This window comes from Clarias gariepinus, chromosome 8, assembly GCF_024256425.1.
Source record: "Clarias gariepinus isolate MV-2021 ecotype Netherlands chromosome 8, CGAR_prim_01v2, whole genome shotgun sequence".
NCBI lineage: Eukaryota > Metazoa > Chordata > Actinopteri > Siluriformes > Clariidae > Clarias > Clarias gariepinus.
In genome coordinates, this window is record NC_071107.1 from 14230001 (window position 1) to 14255649 (window position 25649).

General features: G+C 37.3%; 1 protein-coding gene across 1 annotated transcript in view; it reads left to right on the forward strand.

Annotated features, from left to right (window-relative positions):
- The window catches only part of LOC128528464 (cilia- and flagella-associated protein 43-like), a 22468-nt gene extending 3503 nt beyond the window's left edge, over positions 1 to 18965 (forward strand). Inside the window, exons 7-38 of the mRNA XM_053501302.1 lie at positions 1418 to 1491; positions 1641 to 1772; positions 2325 to 2441; positions 3079 to 3159; positions 3294 to 3442; positions 3540 to 3643; positions 3764 to 3928; positions 4029 to 4192; positions 5690 to 5857; positions 5958 to 6088; positions 6219 to 6354; positions 6558 to 6671; positions 6784 to 6861; positions 8286 to 8411; positions 8611 to 8715; positions 8872 to 8988; positions 9088 to 9273; positions 9367 to 9573; positions 10662 to 10751; positions 11294 to 11374; positions 11483 to 11608; positions 11850 to 11969; positions 12156 to 12263; positions 12495 to 12581; positions 12662 to 12750; positions 13065 to 13272; positions 13525 to 13637; positions 15067 to 15226; positions 15354 to 15518; positions 17345 to 17425; positions 17504 to 17657; positions 18513 to 18965. Of these exons, the coding sequence (XP_053357277.1) occupies positions 1418 to 1491; positions 1641 to 1772; positions 2325 to 2441; positions 3079 to 3159; positions 3294 to 3442; positions 3540 to 3643; positions 3764 to 3928; positions 4029 to 4192; positions 5690 to 5857; positions 5958 to 6088; positions 6219 to 6354; positions 6558 to 6671; positions 6784 to 6861; positions 8286 to 8411; positions 8611 to 8715; positions 8872 to 8988; positions 9088 to 9273; positions 9367 to 9573; positions 10662 to 10751; positions 11294 to 11374; positions 11483 to 11608; positions 11850 to 11969; positions 12156 to 12263; positions 12495 to 12581; positions 12662 to 12750; positions 13065 to 13272; positions 13525 to 13637; positions 15067 to 15226; positions 15354 to 15518; positions 17345 to 17425; positions 17504 to 17657; positions 18513 to 18673 (4097 nt within the window). The 3' untranslated portion in view covers positions 18674 to 18965. The remainder of the gene's footprint in view (positions 1 to 1417; positions 1492 to 1640; positions 1773 to 2324; positions 2442 to 3078; positions 3160 to 3293; positions 3443 to 3539; positions 3644 to 3763; positions 3929 to 4028; positions 4193 to 5689; positions 5858 to 5957; positions 6089 to 6218; positions 6355 to 6557; positions 6672 to 6783; positions 6862 to 8285; positions 8412 to 8610; positions 8716 to 8871; positions 8989 to 9087; positions 9274 to 9366; positions 9574 to 10661; positions 10752 to 11293; positions 11375 to 11482; positions 11609 to 11849; positions 11970 to 12155; positions 12264 to 12494; positions 12582 to 12661; positions 12751 to 13064; positions 13273 to 13524; positions 13638 to 15066; positions 15227 to 15353; positions 15519 to 17344; positions 17426 to 17503; positions 17658 to 18512) is intronic.
- The last annotated feature ends 6684 nt before the right edge of the window (positions 18966 to 25649 follow it).

Sequence of the window (25649 nt, forward strand, 5' to 3'; positions counted from 1 at the left end):
TCATAAGAGATGATAGCATTAGGCAAATACAACATCAAATGAACAATAACATATAACTTTCGAATATGAATATGAATTTGAATTAATGCAAATAAATAACTGTACTCTGAAAAAGGTTAGATATTGTTGTTTGATAATTTGAAGTAATTTGAAGAAAAGTAAAAGTTCCCTATAGAATTTTATCAGTCCTTCACATCATTGTGGAGGAATTTTGGCCCGTTCTTCTTTACAATATAAATTTAGTTCATTGAGTTTTTTGGGAATTGACCTATGCACAGCTTTCTCATTTCAATTGGATTTAGGTCTGCTCTTCGACTAGGCCATTGATTTTTTTTATTTCTTAGCCATTTTAATGTACTTTAACTTGTGTGCTTCAGATCATTGTTCTGTTGCATGAACCACTTTTGACCAAGCCTTAGCTGTTGGACAGATGGCCTCATATTTGCCTCTATAATACTTGGGTATTAACAAGTAAAAACAAGCCCAAATCATCACCATTCCACTGTTGTGTTTGACAGTGGAAATGAGGTGTTTGTGATGAAAACTGCTTGTTTTTTAGCACAAACATGGCACTGGGCCATCTTAAGGCCAAACAACTCCACTTTAGTCTCATCTGTCCATAGGACATTGTTCCAAACGTCTTGTGGTTTGTTCAGATGCAGTTTTGCTTCCATGAAAGAGGCTTTCTCCTGGCAACCCTTCCAAAACAACTGATTGATGGGCTTTGCACATTCATGTCACGTTTGCAACTGATAAACTTCACCAAATAGATGGCATAATGAGTAAGAAATATTATTTGTATTTATTGAAGTAACATCTCAAAATGTCCCCCATGAAGTTAAAACTGGTGGGGGTATTCTAAATGTACAATGATCCCAAGCATGCCTCCATTTTGTTGCAAAATGGCTTAAGCACAACAAAGCTGTGGTATTGGATTTGCCATCACAATCATAACATTGATTTTAATCCAATAGAAATGATGTGAGCAGAACTGAAAACTGTGTGCAAGCAAAGTGGCTTACTCACCTGACTCAGTTACACCAGTTCTTTCAGAATGGGCTAAAATCCCAGCATCTTTTTAAAAGAAGCTTGTGGAAGCCTATCTGAAACTGACCCAAGTTAAACAATATAAGGGCAATCTTACCAAATACTAAGTATATGTAAACTCATGACCCACTTTGCACATGACGAAAGCAATAGAATGTTTTTAAAAATCTACTATTATTTTTATCATTTATATTCTTAAAATAATGATCCTAACTGGTCCGAATCAATGTTTACTTGGAATAAATATCAGGAATTGTGAAAAACCGAGTTTAAATTAGTTTTGCTAAGGAACATGAAAACTTCAGATTTTAACTCTATATGTGCATGGGAAAATTTCAGAAAGGTTTAACTGTAAAATTGGGTCTTACAGACGGCAGCAAAAGCCTGGAAGGCAGTTTTCAGGGCTTGGCAGTACACAGTAAAGGACTGTTTGCTACAGGACATGTATGAACATCTCATTTTTATTTAGTATAAACAATTGTTCTAATTGCTATCATTATCATCATTTGCTCTGGACACTCTGCTTATTATAAAGTGTTTGTCGACCTAGGGCTTTGACAAAATATATTATTTTTCATAATGTTTTTTCACAGGATGGTGTTTTGCAAACCCTCGAGATCAAAGGGAACAAAATAAAAGTGGTCGAAACTTTGGATTTAGATAACCCAGTCTCAAGTCTTTGTTTTTCACCTGACTATGAAACATTGCTGCTATCCTCATCCAATGTAAGTAACTCATGTTATAACGTTTATAATTGTATATAACTACAATGTATATAACTACTTACAGCACATATGTATTATATAAATATATAATATTTTGCTCTTTAACTACAGAGGTTATAGATGGCAAACTGATGCTGTATAAGGTGCATAAAACACTTTTTATGATCAACTTAGAGCTGGTAACATCAAACTCAAGCAGACTATCACTAACAGCATGCCTGTTTGTGGTCCTGTGGTAAAAAACATGCAGATTAGGCTAAAATCATGTTTTTTCAAAATTGCCTATAGTGTGTGAATGAGTGTGTGTGCGTGCGTCCGTGTGTGTGTGCCATGCGATGAACTGGCACCCCGTCCAGGGTGTACCCCGTCTCATGCCCTGAGACTCCTGGAATAGGCTCTGGGCCCACCACGACCCTGTTTACAGGATAAAGTGGTATAGACAACGATGACGATGACCTTCTTTCCTAAATGTGTGCTGATTTGCAATTTTGCTGATTAGACAAATTGTCTGTTTAATAAGACCTGAACTTCTAAATATTGCTGTTTTGCTAGGGATGCATTTACAAGTACAATCCTGGGCTTAAAAAAGAAGTTCTCAAAATTCTGGATGTGATGTGTGGAGACTTTATCACTGCTGCTCCTTTATACACTGAAATGAACCTCTGTGTGGTAAAGTACCAAATGTTTCTTTGTTTTAATTTTAATTTATAACTAGGAGAAAATTTGTTATAAGACGGCACGGTGGTGTAGTGGTTAGCACCGTCGCCTTGCACCTCCAGGGTCCAGCTTCGATTCCGGGCCAGGCTCGATTCCTGTCTCTGTGTGCATCCAGTTTGCATGCCCCCCGTGCTTAGTAGGTTTTCTCCAAGTAGTCTGGTTTCATCCCACGGTCCAAAGATATGCAAAATCACCCAAATCACCTTTAGTGTGTAAGTGAGTGTATGTGTGTATGCCTTGCAATGGATTGGCACCCTGTCCAGGGTGTACCCTGCCTCGTGCCCTAAGCCTCCTGGGATAGGCTCCAGGTCAGACTCCCCACGACCCTGAATACAGGATAAAGCAGTATAGAAGATGAGTGAGTGAGAATTTGTTATACAGTATAGCTATATATAACTACTACAGGCTAAAGTGCTAATAGTAATATAGAACTAAATTGAATCTAGTCTTGAATTTTAAATAATCTTGGTTGCAATCTCTGGTACTGTATTATGCAATTATGATAGTTTGTTAAGTACTCTGTAAGTCATTAAAAATTAACTTTTTCGATTTAAGATGTATCAATGCTAATGTGTGTGTGTTACCGCAGTCAGTCAGAGAGTCTGGGGAACTGCAGCTGTGGTCACTGGACAGTGGAGATTGCATTTCATCCATCTCTTTAAAGACAAAAGTTAGTGACATTACAACATTAGTTGTATTCCTTCACACCCCAACATTCCCATAATTTTCATACGAGTGGCACATATACAGGAAGCTTTATATAATGCAACTTTATGTTATGAAATCGCTTTAATGTGAATACAGGTGACCTGCTTGGCATGTTGTCCAATAGCCCAGTATGTTGCTGTGGGAACAGTAACAGGTCATGTCCTCTTTGTGGATCTGACCAGAGCACACAAACCTCGACTTGTTCACACAGTCCATCTATACCATGTGCCTGTCAAACATTTAGTGTAAGTGTTGTTTGTTGTTATATCTTACAATGGTAAATCTTACATGACTGAAGGAAAGTATTACTGTGTTGTCTGATTATTTACTTTTCTTCAACAGTTTTGACCTAGGAACACATTTCTTGATTACAGGAGCTTTTAATTTACACATATTTTTCCTGGATGCAAGACCATCAAAAGCATTTGAAATCATTGGATACACAGGTACATTATAAATAATATTTATATAATATTAATAAAAAAATATATATGTAATAATAAAATGTTTTGCAAATGTGAATCCATGACTGGCATATGTTTTTATGACTTTGTTGTTCTTTTCAGACACTATGGGTTCCACCGTGAGTCTGTCAACCCAGTATCACAAAGAGAGCAAACAAGTGGATGTGCTGATGCTCTGTAATAGTGAGGAGAAGAGCAAGACAGATGAGAAACATACAGAAGGGAATCTGCTGATGTTGTTGTCAGTGTCTACACAGCAGATCTTAGGTATATTTTTCATAAAACAGTACAAGTGAGAAGATGTGTAATATATTTGGGTAAGATCCATTGGATCTGTCAGTGTTTTTAAATTACATTTTGTTTTTAGATGCAGCAAATTGTGTGGACCCATATGGCTGCTTGCGAAAACAAGTTGTTAAAACCCGTGTGTATGAGGTCCCACACTCTCTCTCCTCATGTGTTCTGGCTACCAAGGCAATCTTTGGTTATTGTCACCAGAAGAAAGTTCTTCAGAGATTCCGACTACCGCAGGTATGATGTGTAGTGTAATGAGTAATAATGAATAATGCAAGGAATAAAATGGATGACCAGACATACTTTTACAAGATAATAATAGTAATAGGATGATAGTAATAGGATAAATATATTATTTTCTATTATAGCACATCATAAAAAGTGTTGTATTCCTCTTATCCTATAGGTCTTTGGTAATCATTGCAATTTGTATAAAATAAAGAAGGATATTAGTGTTTTCAAACATGCTTTCATTGACGGGAAAGTTTATAGAAATAACTGCTCATAACTTCACTTCTACTCAACATTTAGATTTTTGATCCCCCCTCGGGATCACACACTGGACTTTCAGTTTGGGTATTTTAAATGTCCTTACCTCGGACTGCTGCACATATGTTTGCTCTAACATGTGTTTTATAGTAGCACGTCACAGTTATGCTTGTTATTGGAGCCATGGTTTCTGAACATATTAGACAAACTGGTTTTAAACTTCCCAAGAAAGGAATAAACATATATTGATCAGTGAATTCATTTTTTAAAATTCGTTTTCATAGTCTGCTTGCCTTTTTTTTTTTTGAGTAAGCCCTGTGTTGCAAATTTGTTTCTATTTCTTAAGGATTTTGATGGCTTGTACTGTAGGTGCAGTCGTTTCTTTGTCTTCCACATATTCTGTCTATACATGGTAAAGTATCGTGTAGATTGGCTCTATTGAGTGACGCATAAAACCACGCCTAACTACTGTATATAAACTTCAGGCAAATACCTTACTACTGACAAAGTTTTTCGTGATGCTGTGACAAAATCTGTCGGGACAGACAGACAGACAGACAGACAGTTTTGGGTCCTCCAATGTATGTAACGTAGATATAAATATTAAACTTTTGAAAGAGTGAGTTCTGACTAATGTACAGAAACTTCCTTTTATTCATGCAGATATGCATAATCATGCACATTCTATCAACTATATAAAATGATAAAATATGATAGCCATATATATAATGATTTATTTTCTTTAAATAAGTAAGAAAAATTCATCTTTTTTTAAGAAACCACAAGGCACAAAGTTTTGTGGCCTCGTAGACAGATTCACTATAGCAAAAATTGTTACAGTAAACGTTTTTTTTTTAGACATAAATAATGTAGGCAGTCCACAATAGATTTTCTGTAAAAAAATTTTAAAGGTTTTTGAAACTACTGTATAACACATTGGAACAAGTGCTTTGATTTGCCTTGCAGCCTGCACTACTTTTAGAGCTGATCTGTCTGACAGAACTCTTATTTCCTGTTTACCACTTAATACATCCTTTATTTACAGAAACCTGACGTTACCTCAAGTGTTAGCAACATAAAAATTGTTTACCGAAACCAAAAAAAACCCCACAAACTTTTTAAACCTGGTGTTTATTCTTTAGATGAAACATTAGGGATGGATATAAAATGCTGGGGATCACTCTTTTGTTTTGTATGTAGTAATTCAAACACGGTTTTACACAAGTGTTTTTATCTAATTTGCAGAGTGTGGATAAAACGTCTAGCAGCCAGACAGCAGTTAGACTGAATCCACAAAAGGAAGCAAAAGGTCATCCGCTCGGCCCTGCATCACTGTGTCTCTCACCTCATCAGGGCTGGCTGGCGTCTGTTGCCAGAGACGGGCTGCTTCGCATACATGATGTCACCACTCTGGTAATGCAGGGTTAGAATATGCAGTGTTAGCATTTTTGTAGACCTTAAACATACTTTAGAGTGCAGTGTGCTGACATCTTGAACTGGTCTCTTAATTTAGGGGAAGATTGTGGAAAAGCAGTGCCACTCTTGGTGGTTGGGAGGAATTCGCTCTGTGTCTTTTACCCCTGACAGTCAGACGCTTATCACTACGGGCCTCCAAGATGGCTCTCTGGTTTGCAGTGGGCTCTGGTAGCATTTTTTGCCATTACATAGAAACTGCTAATTGTACCAGTATTTATAAATATGTATTATATATAGCTCTACTTACATTTTCATTGAATAAAAGATTCTAAAACATTGATATTTTCAATTTGAACAGCTTAAAGATGGCTGCAGGTATCCAGTATGGCGAATCCATGCTGGCCTCCTTTCAACAGCAGGTGTCCCAAGAGAACCCTATTCTTAGTGACATGGCTGACTGGGAAGCACCAGCACAGACACAGGCACCAGCAGAGGTATTAATAAAAAAATGATGACAATGTTGTATTGTTTAATCAGTGAGCAACATGTTATTATTTTCTTGTACTTTAAAAATCACATGAAAGTCACCTTTTTTGTGCTTCTGTTAAAAATAGTTTTGAAAATGCAAGTGCGGTAAAAGAGTATAAACATTTTTCAAAGAACTAAACTAAAATATGTATACTTTTTTTAATTTTAGGCTTGTAACAGGGGGGAGGTAACACATGATAAAACAAACAATGATGAGAGTTGCCTCAGTTTGTCTTCCATATCTGCATGCAGTTCTACATGGCTAGATGATAAACTAAATGCAGTAAGTGTTCTCGTGTTGTCACACATTAACAGCATTTTATTTTTATCCATGTGCTAAAATTATTACCCACTTGCCCTTTTATAGACTATGAAGAAAACTTCTATGTTTACAGGTACTTAAAGAGGAAAGCCAGCAGTATGCAGAGCTCATGCAGAGTCTTAGGCAGAGCATACAAGAACTTCGGGGAATAGTAAGAAACAGCACAATATAGTGTTCAGCAATGTGGTAATCGTAGTTATATATACAGTAGATCAACTACCTGACTGGCAGGCCACAGGCAGTATGGTTAGGCAGACATGCGTCAACCTCCATTTCCCTCAGCACTGGAGCCCCCCAGGGTTGTATCCTGAGCCCTCCGCTGTACTTACTGTACATGTATGATTGTGTGGCCAATACCAACTCCAAAACTATTATCAAGTTTGCAGGTGACAATGTTGTGGTGGGCCTGATCACTGATAACAACGAGAAGGCCTACTTAGAGGAGATTAAAAACCTGGTGAACTGGTACCAGAGGAACAACCTCCTCCTGAATGTCAGCAAAACAAAGGAGCTGTACAAAGCTCTGTACTTCAGTACAAAGCAGAAAAGGAACTACTACAGTAGGTCCCTGTCAGCAATGAGATCCCAGTGGAGAGAGTAGACAGCTTCTCGTACCTTGGTGTACATCGCACAGGACATGTCACGGTTCTGTCCAAGTCAACACTGTTCAGCGTCTCTACCACCTTAGATGCACTATAGAGGGTATTCTGATGTGAAACTTTACAACTCTACAGAGGGTGGTGCAATCAGTTAAGAGCATCTCCTGCACCAAGTTTGCTGACCTGCAGTCAATCTACAGCAAGTGGTGCTGGACCAAGGCCAGTAAGATAGTGAAGGACAACAGAACACAACAAATGACTAAACGGATTTGATATGCTTTTTTCCTTTCACATAGTAAATTCACACACTACATTTATGAACTATCACTTTACTCCCATGTTGCACTTTTCTTTTTTGCACACTGCTCATTTGCACAAAAAATGAGAACTAACTTGTTCTTTCTGCTGACACACATATCATTTCCTACTACATGTTTCAATCATACTGCTGTTATACCCATTCACCATATGTTTACGATTCTATACTTTTGTAATTTTAATATTTAATTCCTCGAAATACTACCTAAATATATCCTCAAATTAAAATCCATGAAAATAACTGTAATTGTCTGTTCTGATTGGATTGTAAAGGATGTTGTAAATGATACTATAGTTTTACACTTAGTTTAAACCAGCTGTACTGTACTGTTTATGAAGATACATGTCAGCTGTTTAGATCTACAGTATACTCCTTTCATACAGTACAAACAAGCCTTTCACAAATGTTTCTTGGTAATTATCAGAATAATTTATTATGATTTATATAAAAGATATTATTTATTTTATATCAATCTGGGGGCTTACTAGAGAGATGATTAAGCAGTTGTTAAATATTTTATGTATTGGTTTTGTTTGTTTTTAAAACAATGAGCCCGCAATTACGGGTTTGTGTCCTTTTTTGAAAATCCTTGCACTGTCATAGCTATAATATAAATAATTAAAAGTAACTTAGATATTTGTTGCTTCTTGCTGCCAGATTCGGGCTATGATGCAGGAGAATGAAAAGCTGCCAGACATGGAGAAGCTGCAGCAGCTGGAGTTCAACCTGGATGTGGAGGAGCAGCAGAGACTACAAACTGAGGGAGAGCAGGAGGTCATCAGGGTAAAATCAGTGTATATTTTTAGTGGTCTTTATTCATTTTTACTGTGGAAAGGCATGTTGAACAGGGTGATAACCAACTTCTTACATTGGCACTGCTTTATTTTTAATTTTTTATTATTTTTTATTATAAATAATTCATATAATAGATAGTTATGGGATAAGGATTAGTCATTACTATTGTGTGTTCATATTATGTAAGATGAGAAAGGAGATGGAGCTTGAGAATGTGGCAAAGCGTTATCAGCACGACATTCTCAAGAAAAAGTACTGGGACTCCATGGATGTGAAATGGAAGGTCATTAAGGTAAGATTAATAAATATGATTAAGAGTAGGATTTTTGTTTGATGACCTTTGTGTATAGGTTTCCATAGATGCATAAGCTGCACATGTACTTTATTTGTGGAAATTTATTTGTGCATCCTCATTTCTGTGCTTCTTATTAACATATGATTGGCTCAGGCTTTCCATTCAGGTAATGAAGTGGATAATTTTCCCATGAAGGAACGCACAGCAAAGGAGCTAGAAGAGCTTGCCAGGATAGAAGCCATGCGAGAGAACGAAGAGGCTGCACTTAGTGTATGTATACATAGACCTTAATAAATAGATTCTAAAGGCTGAAGAGATTAAGACACAAAAGGTTCACTATACATGCCTTTTGTTGTGTCCTATTTGCAGCAGGTTTTGGAGAACATCACGTCACCATCAGAGGGGGACGAAGATGAGGAAGATGAATGGCATGAGGTGATCTCAGCTTTACCAAGCAGTCTGAGTGCTCAATATGGAGGATCCAACCCACACTTACAAAACCAGTTCTGCCTGCATACAAGACACCAAAAGCTCAACCACATCATCCTGATACAGGTGACATCCTTATTTTATCATGGCTGTATTTCTAAACAAATTCAAAAATATGTATATGTACTGTATATGAATTTTTTTTTGTTGCAATTTTAGGATGTTATGTACAAAGTGAAAACAGCTTTTAATAAAGAGTTTGAAGCTGTGCACAAACAAAAAGAGCAAGAGATCAACCGCGTAAGAGACAAAAACAAGCGCATTACAGAAATTATGAGCAAGCTGGAGCTGCAGGAGACCATGTGGGAGCCCACTCTGAGCGACAGTGAGAGACCAGAGAGAGCTCTCACCGTCAGTGACTCTGAGGTAATAACACTAGGAAGGTGATCTTGTATAATGATTGGAAAATATCACTGCAATAATTTTTTTTATTTTATTTTTCTAAACCTCTTCTTCTAACTATTAAAGTGTTTTAAAAGTGATCCAGTGTTTCTCTTTACAACTGTATCTTGCACCAATCTATGGTTATAATATTCAGTGTTATCCAGTAGATGGGTTTTGTTTTGAGTCGTTTGCTCTCAGGATTTTTCTTCTGCTTTTTTGTCTCAGGATGTTTTTCTTTGCCACTGACATCTTTGCTTGCCCATTAGAGATTCAAATCTACATAAAAATTTCTGTCAAGCTGCTTTGTTGCACTGTCTACAAAAACATTGGGGGAGTGGTGGCTCACGTCTCTAAGGCACTAGGTTGTCGATTTGGGGAACTGAGGATTCGAGGTTTAAGCCCTGCTGTCAGTGGGTTGCCACACCCCATACTACCCAGCCGATGCATACAGTGCCTGTCCCAAGCCTGAATAAAAAATGGGACGGTTGCATCAGGAAGGGCATCCGGTGTAAAATCTGTGCCAAGTTTTGCGTGTATTTCTTTTTCTGCGTTTTGTCTCAGGATGTTTTTCTTTGCCACTGTCATCTCTTGCTAGTATTTGTCTAAGTCAGTAAGAAATTGTAATGTGGTCTTTTTCTCTCATGTGGTAATTTGTTACATGACATTTTTAATCAGAGTCGCTGTCTTACACTTTTTTACACTTAATATGTAATAATATGTACAGTTTAAAAAATAAATTTGGCTCTGTGTCCTGTAATTCTCAGTGAGAAATTTATGTCAAAGCGTACAGTAATATTTATAATTATTTTGTTCCCCAAGACATTTAAAACCTGGCTTTAAAATTAGATGCTATGGTATCAGGCAGCAGGTCAGAACAAGCATTTAAAACATATCCATTTAGCTCTGAGGCTTGGCTGAGAAACATTCTGAGAGAAAAATAAATTGATACTGTACAATAATAAGTTTAATTTAATTTTTTTACTTTTTAAAGGAGGAGTGTTATTTGAACCTTGTTGTGTGGCTGTTGTGGACAGTTGCCTGAATGTTTGAATTTCTGTGTATGTTTTTAGATCAAAGTTGAAAAATACCTGACTCCTGAGCAGAGACAAAGAGAGGAGGAGCAGAGAAAGGAAGAGGAGCAGAGGAAGCTTGCATCAAAGGTAAAAAGATTAACTGTAATGCTAAGGTTTGCTTGTTTTATACACTTTATATCACTAACAGGGTAGTAAGAATTAATGCATTTTTATAGACAGAAGTTAACATTTTTGTTATGTTGTTTTTTTGTTATTCATGAACACTATATGGCCATTGCCATTAGGCACAAAGCAAAGTCCATGCACACAGTATACGGTTTGTTAAAGTTGGAATGGTGTACACAGAGCCGTGATCTTAACCTCACTGAACCCCTTTAGGATATTGTCAGGAAGGAACATGGTATGTGCCTCAGATTAAGTGGCAATATTCAGTTTTTTTTAACTGAATATGTAAATGTCACAACCACACTCTCAGGTAAAAGGCCTTCCAAATGGAATGGAGCTGGACTAAATCTGAAGTATAATATTTAAAAAGCACATTTGGGTCAAGTGGAAACAAACTTTTGACCATATGTAGCGTGGTTCTTAAATGTGAATTTAAAAATATCTATTATATATTAATATATGTCTTGATTTATACATCTTGTCTCCATCCATCTCCTGGTTAGGGGGACAATATCAGAGTGAGAGGTTTGGATGATATGATGGGTGGCGTCCTTGAGGTGAAAGAAGACGACATTCTGAGCATGGTACTGTGGCCTACTTGATTTTACAACAAAACCATTTTCAATCTAATTTTATTGAACATTGAAAATACAGTATAATAAAAAACAGATTTTTCTTTATTTCACTTAAAGGAAGTACCACTACCAGAGTTTATTATTAAGCCTGAACTTGAGTGGACAGAGGAGGAAAGAACAGCCTACAATGTGTATGAGAGAAAAGTAATAGAGCTAACTGAAGAACAGGAGAAATATAAAAAGGTGTGATTGAACAACTGCATAAAAATCTTAGATTGTTTTTGTGTTCCTCAATGTATCCTATGCATTAGACAAAGTCTATTCTGATTTTATTACTAAACACATGGTCAGAAGTCACACTGTCATATGCACTGTGGTTTCAAATCTAAGCAAAAAGCTTGTTTACTTAAAAGTTTAACATTTTACACTTCATTTGTATATAGGGATATTTTTATATTTTAACATTTATCATTTGTGCCCCCAGACCTTACTGGCAGAGATGAAGAAACTGCAGTCATCCATTAAAGATGCCACCCAGGCCTTTGATGAAACACTGCGCAAGCTGACCGAAAGGAAACTAAAATCAGAAATGGTTTTATACCAGGCAAGTTGATATAATTTACCTCTGTTCCAATCCATAGTACCTAAGTCTACATTAAACACTGAACATACAGTATATTGAAGATTTTTCTTTATTTCACTTAAAGGAAGTACCACCACCAGAGTGTATTATTAAGTAATGGATAATAAATTTTGTATTAAGTAATGGATGATAACTTTTAAACTTCAGGAAGAGCTAAAGATCACCAACCTGTTGCATTCCTTATTAATTGAGGAAGAGATGTTGAAACGAGAGGAAGAGCTAAGCTACAGACTGGAGAAGGCACAAGGCATTAAGGTTCAGTTTGTTTGGTTAAATTCCTGTTGGTATTTATCCAGTTCATTTAGTTTTAGTGCACCTTGAACAAAAGGGTGAGATGAGTGATACACATACCTCATCTTGCTCCTAAGGATGAGACAAGTTGTGCATGAAGAAACTTGTTAGGCATGTTAATTATATTGGCTATGAAATTGTTTTCCGTGTCCTATAAAATGCTTTTGTGTGTGAGTCACTCTTTTCTGTTGGCAGAATCAAATTCGGAAAACTTTGAATAATCACAAAGAGGACGTAGAGGCCTTTCAGGAGATGTATGATAACACAGTTATAGAAGATAATGTAAGAGCTTAACTTTGACTACAATTATCATAATAGTAACATGATTGATCCTGGTAATATATCTTTTGTCCTTATAAAAGTTTCTAGACAGTGGATTTCGCAAAGAGTTTTCTGATGTCCCTAGACACATTATTGACTGGCTGTACAAGCTTTACAAGCGTAGACCCAGGTATGTTTAAAAAATAAGATCCTTCAATAAGGAAAAAAATACCCATTTCGCATTAAGATAAGATAAAATGTTTTTGCCATTTTATCAAAACAATGCAAATAACATTATTCAGATTTGGTTATATGTATAAAATCACATAAGGGAAAATTGTTTTCTTCATTCACATGAAAGGTGCATGCAAAACCAGTAAAATATCTATATGGTTTAGTGGAACCAGACAGTGTTAAAAAAGTAGAATCCCTCTATGGAATTGCTTTAGACATGACTATATGGTCATTTTTTTTTTTCTTGATCCTGAAAATGTTCTTTCTCAGGATCCAAATTATGAAGGCGCAGACAGACAAGACAGGCTTATTTAAGGAATCTTCTATGTTGATTCAAGCGACATTAGAAGGACACATACAGATGATGAAGGCCATGGAGCAGTTAGATGCACCACAGAACATGCCTGAGGGCCTGGACCCAGCTGTGTGGGAAAGATTCTGTCTTGCCAGAAGGACCAAAGTCGAAAGTGAGAATAAGGTGGGAAAATGAGCTCAGTGATGGCTAATAAAGTGCTCAGGTTTGCTGAGAAGGCCAACCTGTGACAAAAGTTTTATTAAAAAGGGGACATTTATAATCTTTGCAAATAATGGATAATTTTATTATCAAATGTTACGAAATGACACTGTTAACAGGTAAAAAAAAAAAAAACCTAGCAGTAATCCAAAACATCACACTCAAAATAAAGGCATATACAGTAAGCATGTTCTGCACTAATTTCTTCTGTGCTAGATAAAAATGGAGGCATTGACTTTAGTGGAGATGCAGACCTTCTTGCAGAAGAGAAAAGATGAGGTGGAAGGTTCACAAACAGAAATCAAGAATATTGCTGAAAGTCTTCTGCGGTAAGTGAATGTTTGTGATGTTTTTAAGGTTTCAGCATCATGTCATGCAAAGAGGATTCAAAATGCTTATTTCAATGAATCTATGTCATGTATGTACATTGTCATAAAAATAGCAACACCATTACAATAGTATATATATATATATATACTATTGTACTAGTGAGGTCAATAAGTATTTGATCACCCTGTGATTTTGCAAGTTCTCATAAAGTACTTAGAAATCATAAAGGGTCTACAATTTTCAGCATAGGTCCATTTCCACTGTGAGAGACAGAATCTAAAAAGAAAAATCCGGAAATCACATTGTATGATTTTTTTTAACAATTTATTTGAGAATTACTGTGTCAAATAAGTATTTGATCACTGGCTTATCAGACAGATTTCTGACCTCAAAGACCTGTTATTTTGCTTTTAAATTAGCTTCTTACCTTCTTTCCTTGGTTTTCCTGGCTTTGTGCTTTGGGTCATTGTCACGACCCATCTTTAATGCTCTGAATGAGGGAAGGAGGTTTTTGCCCAATATGTCACAATACATGGCCCCGTTCATCCTCTCCTTGATACAGTGCATTCCTGTCCCCTGTGCACAAAAAAAAACCTAGAGCATAATGCTTCCAGCCCCATGCTTTACTGTAGGTATGGTATTATTGGGATGATACTCATCATTCTTCTTCCTCCAAACACGGCGAATGGAGTTAAGACCAAAAAGTTCTACTTTGGTCTCATCTGACCACAGGACTTTCTCCCATGACTCTTCTGGATCATCCAGATGGCCCCTGGCAAACTTTAGAAGGGCCTGGACATGGGCTGACTTAAGCAGGGGAACCTTACGTGCGATGCAAGATTTTAAACCATGACGTCTTAGTGTATTACTGATAGTAGCCTTGGAAACGATGGTCCCAGCTCTCTCTTCACGGCATTGACTAGCTCCTCACGTGTAGTTCTGGGCTGATTCTTCACCATTCTTAGCATCATTGATACCCCATGTATCTATTTAGACCTTGGCTGATTGTGGGGTGCACAGGTGTCTTTATGACAGCTAACGACCTCAAACAGGTGCTAATAATTTAGAATCATGAGCAGGGGTAGCTGGACTATTTAAAATCAAAATAACAGGTCTTTGAGGGTCAGAAATCTAGTAATTTACAATTAAATTGTTTAAAAAACCATACAATGTGATTTCTGGATTTTTCTTTTTATATTCTGTCTCTCACAGTGAAAATGCACCTATTCTAAAAATTGTAGACCTCTCCATGATTTCTAAGTAAGAGAACTTGTAGAGAAATATATATTTATTTATTTATTTTATTTTTAGGAATATTTTAAGGAAATATTTAATTATTTATTCATCCTCATGCTATAAAACATTTCCACATTTCCAAACAATTTAACATACTATACTTTTAATACTTATACTATTGTTTTTCTTCAGTCTCCAAGACGAACGTTCAAAGAACCTCCTCGATATTGTGGTGCAGATCCTGTTAAAACAGGGCCAGGTTGAGGTGGAGACTGGAGAGTTTGCTACAAACTATGCAGACTCCTTGTTGCTTCATCGTAGTGTTGTGGAGGACCTGAACAATACTATCAGGGTACTCAGGATAACTAACATTAAAGTCCTGTTGCTGTTTATTTTTTGCCATTTTATTTCATTTGAACCAGTAGACTACTATAGTGCAATACGGAGTACAAAACAAAACATATAACTTTCTCTTCTAGGGTTTAGGAGAGCAGAAGATTGCCAGTATGGTAAAGTGCAAAGACTTTCATAAAGGATTTATTCAGATGGAATGGGAGCATAAGAGAATGAGTAGACAGATTGAAGATCTTAAAAAAAAATCCAGAGACATTCAGATGCTGTACATGTCTCATGAGGTCCAAGAGGTAAAGCCTCAGTGTGCTTATGGTCATGGAATATTCCAGAACTATGTATTACATTCTTAAATGGAAACTTTCCTGAGTAATCCATTTGGTAAAATATTTTACCGTGTAACAGAAAGATGTAGCCAACACCCTTCCCTGAGGCAGATGTGCATTTCTTATTGAAGTATAGAGTCAGGCCATTTAACCACAAAGTATGTTATTGCCAAAACTGAGAGTTGTGCAAAATACACTACCAGCCAAATGTTTAGACACACCTTCGTATTTAATCATTTTCTTTATTTTTATTGTTTTTAACATTGTATATATTAATATTGAAGACATTGAAATTATGAAAGAACAAATATGGAATTATGTAGTTTACAGAAACATGTAAATAACACTTCTTCAAAGTAGCTTCCTTTCTGCTTTAATGACAGCTTTGTACACAACTGGCATACTCTCAGTTAGCCATGGGGTAGTTATCTGGAATGGTTTCACAACTATCTTGAGGTGTTTTCAAAGGTATAGAGTACTTGTTGACTGCTTTTCCTTTATTCTCTGGTCCAACTCATCCCAAACCATGTTTACTGGATCATCTCATGCAGAACTCCATTACTCACCTTCTTAGCTTTTACATAACCTAAAGGTGGGTTTGGGGTCATTGTCCTGTTGGAAAACAAATGATGGTCCCACTAAGTGCAAACCAGATGGGATGTCGCTGCAAAAGGCTGTGTTAGCCATTCTGGTTAAGTGTGCCCTCAATTTTGACTAATTCACCAACAGTGTCACCAGCAAAGCACCCCCACACCACCATAACTTCTCCTCCATACTTTACAGTGGGAACCACACATTTGGGAACCATTTGTTCACCCTCATCCCATTACCCTCATACATTTAACAAAGACATGGCAGTTGTAAATTTTGTGGTTTCTAAGACTGATCATTCTAATAAACCTTTCCTCTACAGCAGAGGTAGCTCATCACCTTCCTTTCCTAGGATGGTCCTCATGAAAGCGAGTTTCATCATAGCATTTAATGGTTTTGGCGACAGTACTTGGGGATACATTCAAAGTTTAAGATTTTTCTAATTGACTGACCTTGATTTCTTGAAGAAATTATCTACTGTATTTTTTTCTTTACTTAACTGAGTGTTTCTTGCCATAGGATGGATTTGTACTGTAGTTGTAGAAGCACTAATAGGGATATTGACTCTGTACCCACCCTTCCCCTGCACAAGAAAACTGATGGTCTAAAACACAATAAGGAGGCAAGAAATGTCACAGATTAACCGTTGACAATGCACACCTGTGAATATAAAACCACTCCAGGTCACTACATCAAGAACCTGATAAGAGAATTCCCTGAGTGTGCCAAGCTGTCATCGAAGCTAAATAAAGCTTATTTGGATGATCTAAAATATAAAAACATATTCTGGGTTGTCTAACACTTTTCTGAATACTACATGATCTCATATGTGTTCTTTCATAGTTTGGATGTCTCTATTATTGTTGTACAATGGTAAAAAACACTGAAAGAGAAGGTGTCTCCAAACTTTTGGCAGGTAATGAATGTTTAAATTAAAATATTGAAGGATCTGCTGTTATGGGACGCATACCACATTAGCGTGAAATGCATCATAAAGGGATCTGGCCCTACATTAAAATTAGCTTACAGTACATTTAAGTTAATTATTCTCCTATAAAAGCACACCAATGTGAGGTAATTTTAGAAATGTCAGAAATTGAACTTAATATATATATCGACTAATGGTTTTAGCTACAAGATATATGTAACAAAAAATGGCAAAGGGTATATTGTCTCACTGTCTGTTTCAATTTACTTTTCAGTATCTGACAGAGATAGACCAAGACAAAGCACTGTCTAAGAAGTTATATGCTCTGGAGGCGGAAATGATGTTGCAAGTGAAGGCAAGAAAGTCACTCTTTTGAATAAGTAAAAATCAATGTCTGGACCCTGTATGAGTCAACTGCTGTCGTTTTGTCTAGATTCACACACAGAATGTAGAGAGCTATAAGAAGCTGATAAAGAATCTGAACAAACAAGCTAAGAGGAAGAAAGAGAAGAGTGAAGCTTTAGATTTGCAGTTGTCCGACATGCAATTGATGGTTGAAGAAAGAAGAAACATCTATGATAGCACAAGTATCTTTTTTAATCCTTTTTTTCTATCTTCTTTTATTCTTTTTTAATTAAAAACCTAAAATCATAGATAGCATATGGAGTAGTTTTGATTAAGTAAGCCCAAGCCATTCTTTGTAAAACCTATTTTTATTAAGTGAACTATTTCTAGGTACTATAAGAACTACTGTATTTATAAAACTAGTTTAATGAAAATACAGTACATTTTAGTTAAGTATTCTCCTATAAAAGCACACCAATGTGAGGTAGTTTTAGAAATTTTAGAAATTGTGTGCCCAGCGATGGATTGGCTTCCTCTCCAGGGTGTACCCTGCCTCATGCCCTAAGTTTTCTGAGATAGGCTCCAGGCCCCTGTAACCTTGTATACAGGATTAAGTGGTATAGACAGTGAGTGAGTGAGTGAGTGAGTGAGTGCGTATTACTTATTATCACACTACAGTATATAGCCAAACATATGTGGACACCTAATCATTACACAGTGATTCTTTTTTTCATTTGTTTTGAAACATTTGGCATTAATATAGTGTTGGCACCTACTTTCCTGCTGTAAAAGATTCCACTTTGGAAGCTAGATTTTGGTACTTGGCTTTCAAGATTTGCATATTTACCCAGATTTATGTGCAATTAATAAGATAGCACTGATGTTAAAAAGAAGGCCTGGTTGCACAGCTAGTGTTCCAGTTTATACCTGTCGGCGGAGTTGAAATCAATGCTCTGTACCAGACAAAAAAAATACATATAGGTGTAAAGATCATATAACCACAATGTTTGGCCAAATAGTGTGGTTAAATTTGAATAATAATAACTCAAAAAGTAAACGTATAAATGTAATATAAAACTTTTCTACTGTGTCTTTAGCAATAGAGGAGAGTCAAGAGCATCAAGCTAAGCAACGCTATAAAAATATCCTACAGAGAAAGAAGTTTATGGACTTGGCCAAAGCCCAGGCTAGAAACATAGCTATACTGCAGCTTGAGTTGGAATGCCTGCTAATGAAGACATATCCTGCTCTTCAATAGAAACATATCCAAGACATATCTAGGGTTGTTGGGAGTGGGGCAGCTTTAACTACATAGCTGAAGCAATTGTTCCCAGTGACCTGGTGTGCAAGTTCCCAAGAAATCTGATGTGTTGACCTGTGATTCATTAAGACTAAAAGAGTTTTAGGGTGAACAGCTTTAGACTGGATGAGGGCAGCTGCACGAAGTGTCAATGTGATGGCAACAGGGTGATTCCCCACACTCCCCCATTCCATGGCTTTCTGCATCACTGTTCAATTAAACACCAACAGCATGAAGCAGCAGTGTGATTAGGGTGAGGTTGAAAGTAGGGCTTTTTGCATCTTGTTTCAACAGAAGCCCAACAGCATTAAGAACCGGAGTAAGGGACTATATCTGCTGCAAAAATCACAGTCAATAAGTCTTTAATACTTATAAAAGGTTGGGGTGATCAGTTAACTCCCTGATCCCTTACTGCACTCTGATAGCAGTTTCAAGATGACTAGTATGAGGCCACCAGTGAGCCCTTCGACAAAAGGCTGGCAGTACAGAACACCTTGTAACTCTAGTTGGGTGGCATTTTATATAACACTCCACCAAGAGCCCAACTACACAGAGCACCAGTGTGACCTGAATGATGTCAACAAGGTAGCTCCCCACACTACACTCCAACAAAAAGCTGGCAGCACTGAGCACCAGGGGATCATGGAGGAGGGGCATTATACCTCGTGGAACAACCGGTGACTCGCTAAATGTCGAAGTGATTAATTTAGGATCAACAGGTTGGCCCACGACGCTGCAACAAAGTGCCGAAAGCAAGAAGCTCTGAGGGGACCAGACATAGGCCAACAGGCCAGCCCCCTGCAGTGCCCTCAGAGAAAAAGTTGACAGTGCGGCTCCTTGCAGCACCCATTGATGAAAGGTAGGCATCACTGAATATAACGAAGGTGGGGCCAACAGGGAGGTTTTTGGCATTACAACCCAAGGAAAGGACACTGGCACAGAGCAGGGTGACCCGGGTGATCAGGAGAGGGTGGCTCACCACATCACCCTTCTGGCTTTTTGTATTAGGGGGTATAAGTGGCACATGGACCAGTGAATCAAGACTGATAAAGTGTTGGGGTAGTCACCATTTCATCATACTGTAATCTCACCCTTTACTAAAATTGGCAGCAGAGAAACACCGCAATGACCAGGGTGAGGATGGCAGGGTGGCATTATACATCCTATTCCATTGAGAGATCAACAGCACAGAGCATTGGGGCATGCATGTGGGGGGTCAAGGAGGAAGCAGGTATACCTTGTGCATTGATTGGTGAGTCATTACAATTTATCAAGTCTCTAAGTTATCAGCTTTAGGGTGACAGAATACCGCTATACCACGCTGCAACAAAGTGCTAAAGCAAAGAGCTCCAAAGTGACAATGCAAAGGTGACCAGGGTGGTACTCCAACATATTTCACCATGACTAATGTGAGGCCAACAGTCACTGTATTTTTTCAGGAACAATGCCAGCCCTTTAGTTTAATTTGGGTATTATGATATTGGTTTACACTTCTGTTTCCCTGCATACTTATTTTTACAGGTCTAAAGCTCATTAGTATCTTTTTTTGGATGTGTTTATAAATAAAGATTTACCAGTACTTGCATCCTTCATCTCATACTTATGAAATTATACAAAATCCTGTTAGACCCTGTTTAGTTTCAAATTTGATGAATGAACCACTAGTTCTAACTGCTGCAATTTCGGATGCTTCTAGATCAGGAGACGCAATCTCTTACACACACCCAATAGGGTGCCCAAAGTTCTCTGGTTTATCAACAAAACAAAAGAGGTACAGTGGTGTGAAAAACTATTTGCCCCCTTCCTGATTTCTTATTCTTTTGCATGTTTGTCACACAAAATGTTTCTGATCATCAAACACATTTAACTATTAGTCAAAGATAACACAAGTAAACACAAAATGCAGTTTTTAAATGATGGTTTTTATTATTTAGGAAGAAAAAAAATCCAAATCTACATGGCCCTGTGTGAAAAAGTAATTGCCCCCTGAACCTAATAACTGGTTGGGCCACTCTTAGCAGCAATAACTGCAATCAATCGTTTGCGATAACTTGCAACGAGTCTTTTACAGCGCTCTGGAGGAATTTTGGCCCACTCATCTTTGCAGAATTGTTGTAATTCAGCTTTATTTGAGGGTTTTCTAGCATGAACCGCCTTTTTAAGATCATGCCACAACATCTCAATAGGATTCAGGTCAGGACTTTGACTAGGCCACTCCAAAGTCTTCATTTTGTTTTTCTTCAGCCATTCAGAGGTGGATTTGCTGGTGTGTTTTGGGTCATTGTCCTGCTGCAGCACCCAAGATCGCTTCAGCTTGAGTTGACGAACAGATGGCCGGACATTCTCCTTCAGGATTTTTTGGTAGACAGTAGAATTCATGGTTCCATCTATCACAGCAAGCCTTCCAGGTCCTGAAGCAGCAAAACAACCCCAGACCATCACACTACCACCACCATATTTTACTGTTGGTATGATGTTCTTTTTCTGAAATGCTGTGTTACTTTTACGCCAGATGTAACGGGACACGCACCTTCCAAAAAGTTAAACTTTTGTCTCGTCAGGCCACAAGGTATTTTCCCAAAAGTCTTGGCAATCATTGAGATGTTTTTTAGCAAACTTGAGACGAGCCTTAATGTTCTTTTTGCTTAAAAGTGGTTTGCGCCTTGGAAATCTGCCATGCAGGCCGGTTTTGAACACTGACCTTAATTGAGGCAAGTGAGGCCTGCAGTTCTTTAGATGTTGTCCTGGGGTCTTTTGTGGCCTCTCGGATGAGTTGTCTCTGCGCTCTTGGGGTAATTTTGTTCGGCCGGCCACTCCTGGGAAGGTTCACCACTGTTCCATGTTTTTGCCATTTGTGGATAATGGCTCTCACTGTGGTTCGCTGGAGTCCCAAAGCTTTAGAAATGGATTTATAACCTTTACCAGACTAATAGATCTCAATTACTTTTGTTCTCATTTGTTCCTGAATTTCTTTGGATCTTGGCATGATGTCTAGCTTTTGAGGTGCTTTTGGTCTACTTCTCTGTGTCAGGTAGCTCCTATTTAAGTGATTTCTTGATTGAAATAGGTGTGGCAGTAATCAGGCCTGGGGGTGACTACAGAAATTGAACTCAGGTGTGATAAACCACAGTTAGGTTATTTTTTAACAAGGGGGGCAATCACTTTTTCACACAGGGCCATGTAGATTTGGAGTTTTTTTTTCTCCCTTAATTACATAAACCTTCATTTAAAAACTGCATTTTGTGTTCAATTATGTTATCTTTGACTAATAGTTAAATGTGTTTGATGATCAGAAACATTTTGTGTGACAAACATGCAAAAGAATAAGAAATCAGGAAGGGGGCAAATAGTTTTTCACACCACTTTATATTAGAGTTAAAGCAAAATATCAAAAAACATTGCCACTATCACATTTAGTTTTTCCCTTGCCACCATCGCCCTTGGCATGCTCATCAAAGACAAACCAATAATTATAATTCATACATATTTCCCCACACTTTTTAAACTAATTTCCATAATTTTTTTATTCCATAAAGCTGCTTTACAACAATGACCATTGTTAAAAGATTACTGTTTTGAAGCTCCCAGGTTTAAACCCCAGCACCTTCAAGTTGCCGCTGTTGGGTCCTTGAGCTAGCCACTTAATCCTTAACTGCTCAGATGTATAATGAGATAAAATCATGAGGTAAATTAGATCAAATTAAAGTCACTCTGGATAAGGTGTCTTATCCAGTAGTGACAAACACTACTGTCACCAGAGACACAAGGACCACCTCTCTCCACATTTTCAGGAGATTGAGGTGGTAAATCTGGATTGAATTACCTCAAGCTGACTAGCCTTGTGGCCCCAATAGAAACCTCCCACTTAACAAGTAATTTGGAGCTCAACATGAAAACACCTTTAGCTAAGCACTATTATACAGCCAGTACTCATGTTCTTGAGCCTGTAGCAAATTCTTCTATATCAAGTGTCCTAGTGCGTGTTGTGTATTGTTCTCAGGTGAAGAATATATTGAATTTTATTTTTGCTGTTATAAATTTTCTCCTCGCCAAGTTTTCCTAATGACATTTAGGACACCACAGGGCTTGGAGATATACAATAAATTAAATGGGGTGCAACTACAGTAGTTATCAGTTTCATCAGCAAAAAAATCTATGACCAAATTAGCTAGCAATGAAGTTAATTCATTAGATGGTGCCATCATCATGCATGTTTTATGTGCTGTCTGAATGCTCTGACATGTAGGCATTATCATTTACTGGACTGAAGTAAACAATAACACGATGGAAACACCTTTATGTGACCAAAGTGTAAGACCATGTCATTCATAACCAAAAAGAGCCACTAGATTTAGGGAAAAAATATTTTGGGAAGGTTGGGGCACAATGAAGCGCCGGTCTGTGCCATAACTCATAATCAGCTAACTGGGAAGCTAAGGAGAGTTCAACTAAGTAGTGACTGTGTGTTCTTGTGGGAGAACTTTGTTTTTCTCTGCTTGTAGCAAGGACTTTTTTCTTAACCTCACATTTTTGAGAATGCAATTCACACCCATTTGCTACTCGTTGACTATGACTAATGGCTGCCTAAGTCTAATTAGACAAGAAGAAAATGGCTGAAAATTGGTTAAAATGCTAAAACTTTTTTTTAAAACAGGCAGACTGGAATTTGTCATGTTTTAACTTTAATATAAACAGGTTAACATTGAGGATGTCATCAAAAAATAACTGATAAGAAAGATAGTTTAGCCATTAGCAGTTAGCTACTGGCTGCTAACAGATACCCTGCCCTTCTTTAGCTCTTAAGAAACATACGTGCCAGGCGCTTTAGTTCCATTAGTTTCATTAACAGTAGCAACATTAGCTTCACCTCAAGAAACCTTAAAAAACCTAACCTGCTAAACAAACAATTAAGTAACTTTTAAAACAGTAACAACCACAGCTTCAGGATGTGAAAGTAAGTCACAGACAGGTTGGAATAGACCCACTTTCGAGCTTCAGTATTAAAGCAAGTCCACCTTTGAACTGTCTTTTGTTCAGGAAGCAGATCTTTGTAAAATGTTTGGTATGTGCACAAATAACCGTGGATCATTTCCACCATAAAGGAGACCGAAGTAAAAGGAGAGTTTGATGTGCCTGTTGTAGGCAAAAAAAATTTAATAATGCAGACTCCGGGCTGGAGCTGAGCCCCAAGCCATAGAAGGGGCTTTATCAAATTACCACCTTGTTGCCATCAAATATTAAAATGTCAACAACAATGGAAAATCTGATGAGTATGTTTATGTTCATAGATGTAAATTTAAAGATGGCCAAAAAGGAGGGTGTATGTTTTTTCATATTTGTTATATCTACATGCACACTAAAGAACCACGTGAAAATGGTTTTTAAAAAAATTGAATTTTGCAGAACAGCTTCTCTTTTAACTTTTATCTCATGCTCACAGTTTATATGCCCAAAATAGAAATAGTTATTTAAATGCAAGAACCATGCTAAAACATTCTGGGAACCAGAAGCTTCTTGTAGCACCTAAATGTTAATATGATACTGCTTTGCTGTGTTTTTCATCCATGCATACGAGCAGAGATTAACATTACAGCGTGCCATGACTTGTGTATGAGATATTCACTGCCTGGAGGTTTTATAACTTTTATGGTTTCCTGCAAAATGCGTAAAAAAAAAGTTTTTAATAATGCTTGGTGTACAGACATTTGACCCACTTATGAATATGTCTGTAGCTTATATAAAAATTACCCCTATGGTAGTATCAGAATAAGGACTTTTGTACTTTAACTAGAGTAACATCACAATTACCGAACAGTGTTTCTAATGCTGTATTGTGAATGCACTTTCTGTGTATTTCTCTGTAGCCGAGTGAAAGAAAAGCTCTTCGGTGTTTGATTACAGCAACAGACTGGTGTATAATAGCCCAGATACAATATCACCGCAATGTTCCTTACATAATGGATGCTGGGTGTGTCTTTAGCTTCATAGGGTGGACTTTGAAGTAGATCAAAGAATTTTTAGGGATTGCAGTGGACACTTACAAACCAAAGGGAAAGTTATTCATGAAAGTATTTTCTCATAAGCTTTAGAGCAAGTAAAGTGATTACAGTCTGCTCACAGTGCCCATTTTGCATATCCTTTATTCTGATGTATGTCAGTTTTAGTAAATAAGCAGCTATGATGCACATTTCTTTTGGGCATGCCAAATTTTTTGGCAAAATTCATGTAGAGACTTTTACTTCTGCATGTTCACTGTTGCTCAAGCATTTACTTGCTTTTATTAGATTCCTGTGATATTACTTGCACTTTTGTGAATCACCTACTGCATTCCCATAGCAACAAACACATCAAATCTAGTCTCTCAGTACTTTTACAACATGTGACAAGGTGGAGCTTAAGCTCATTCTGTGAGTCATGTGTACACTGTGTCCAGAAGGTGTGGTGGGGTGAGTGTGGATGATGACAGGAAAGTGTATGACTAGAGACGAACAATGCATGCATTGGTTTGTGTATCATTTGCTTAACCAGTAGCTAATATACACTTAATGCTGTTTTTATTTATTTTTATTTTTTTCTAAAAATGTCTTTTTTTTTTGTAGTATGATGAATCTAATATCAATCTATTTGTGCTAAAAAGGCTGCCTAAAGTTAACATATTCTCGTATCTATGTACGGAATAAAAGATGATTGGGCGTGCTATTATAGAAACGTTGGGTTAGTGTCATGTGGCCCAAAGCAAAGCGGATTTACACTTACTGGCCACTTCATTTGGCCAATCACATGGCAGCAACACAATGTATTTAGGCATGTAGACATGGTCATGACAATCTGCTGAAGTTTAAACTAAGCATCAGAATGGGGAAAAATTGTGATTTAAGAGACTTGAGCGTGGTTGTTGATGTTATTAGACAATAGAAGTTTGGGAAGGATACGG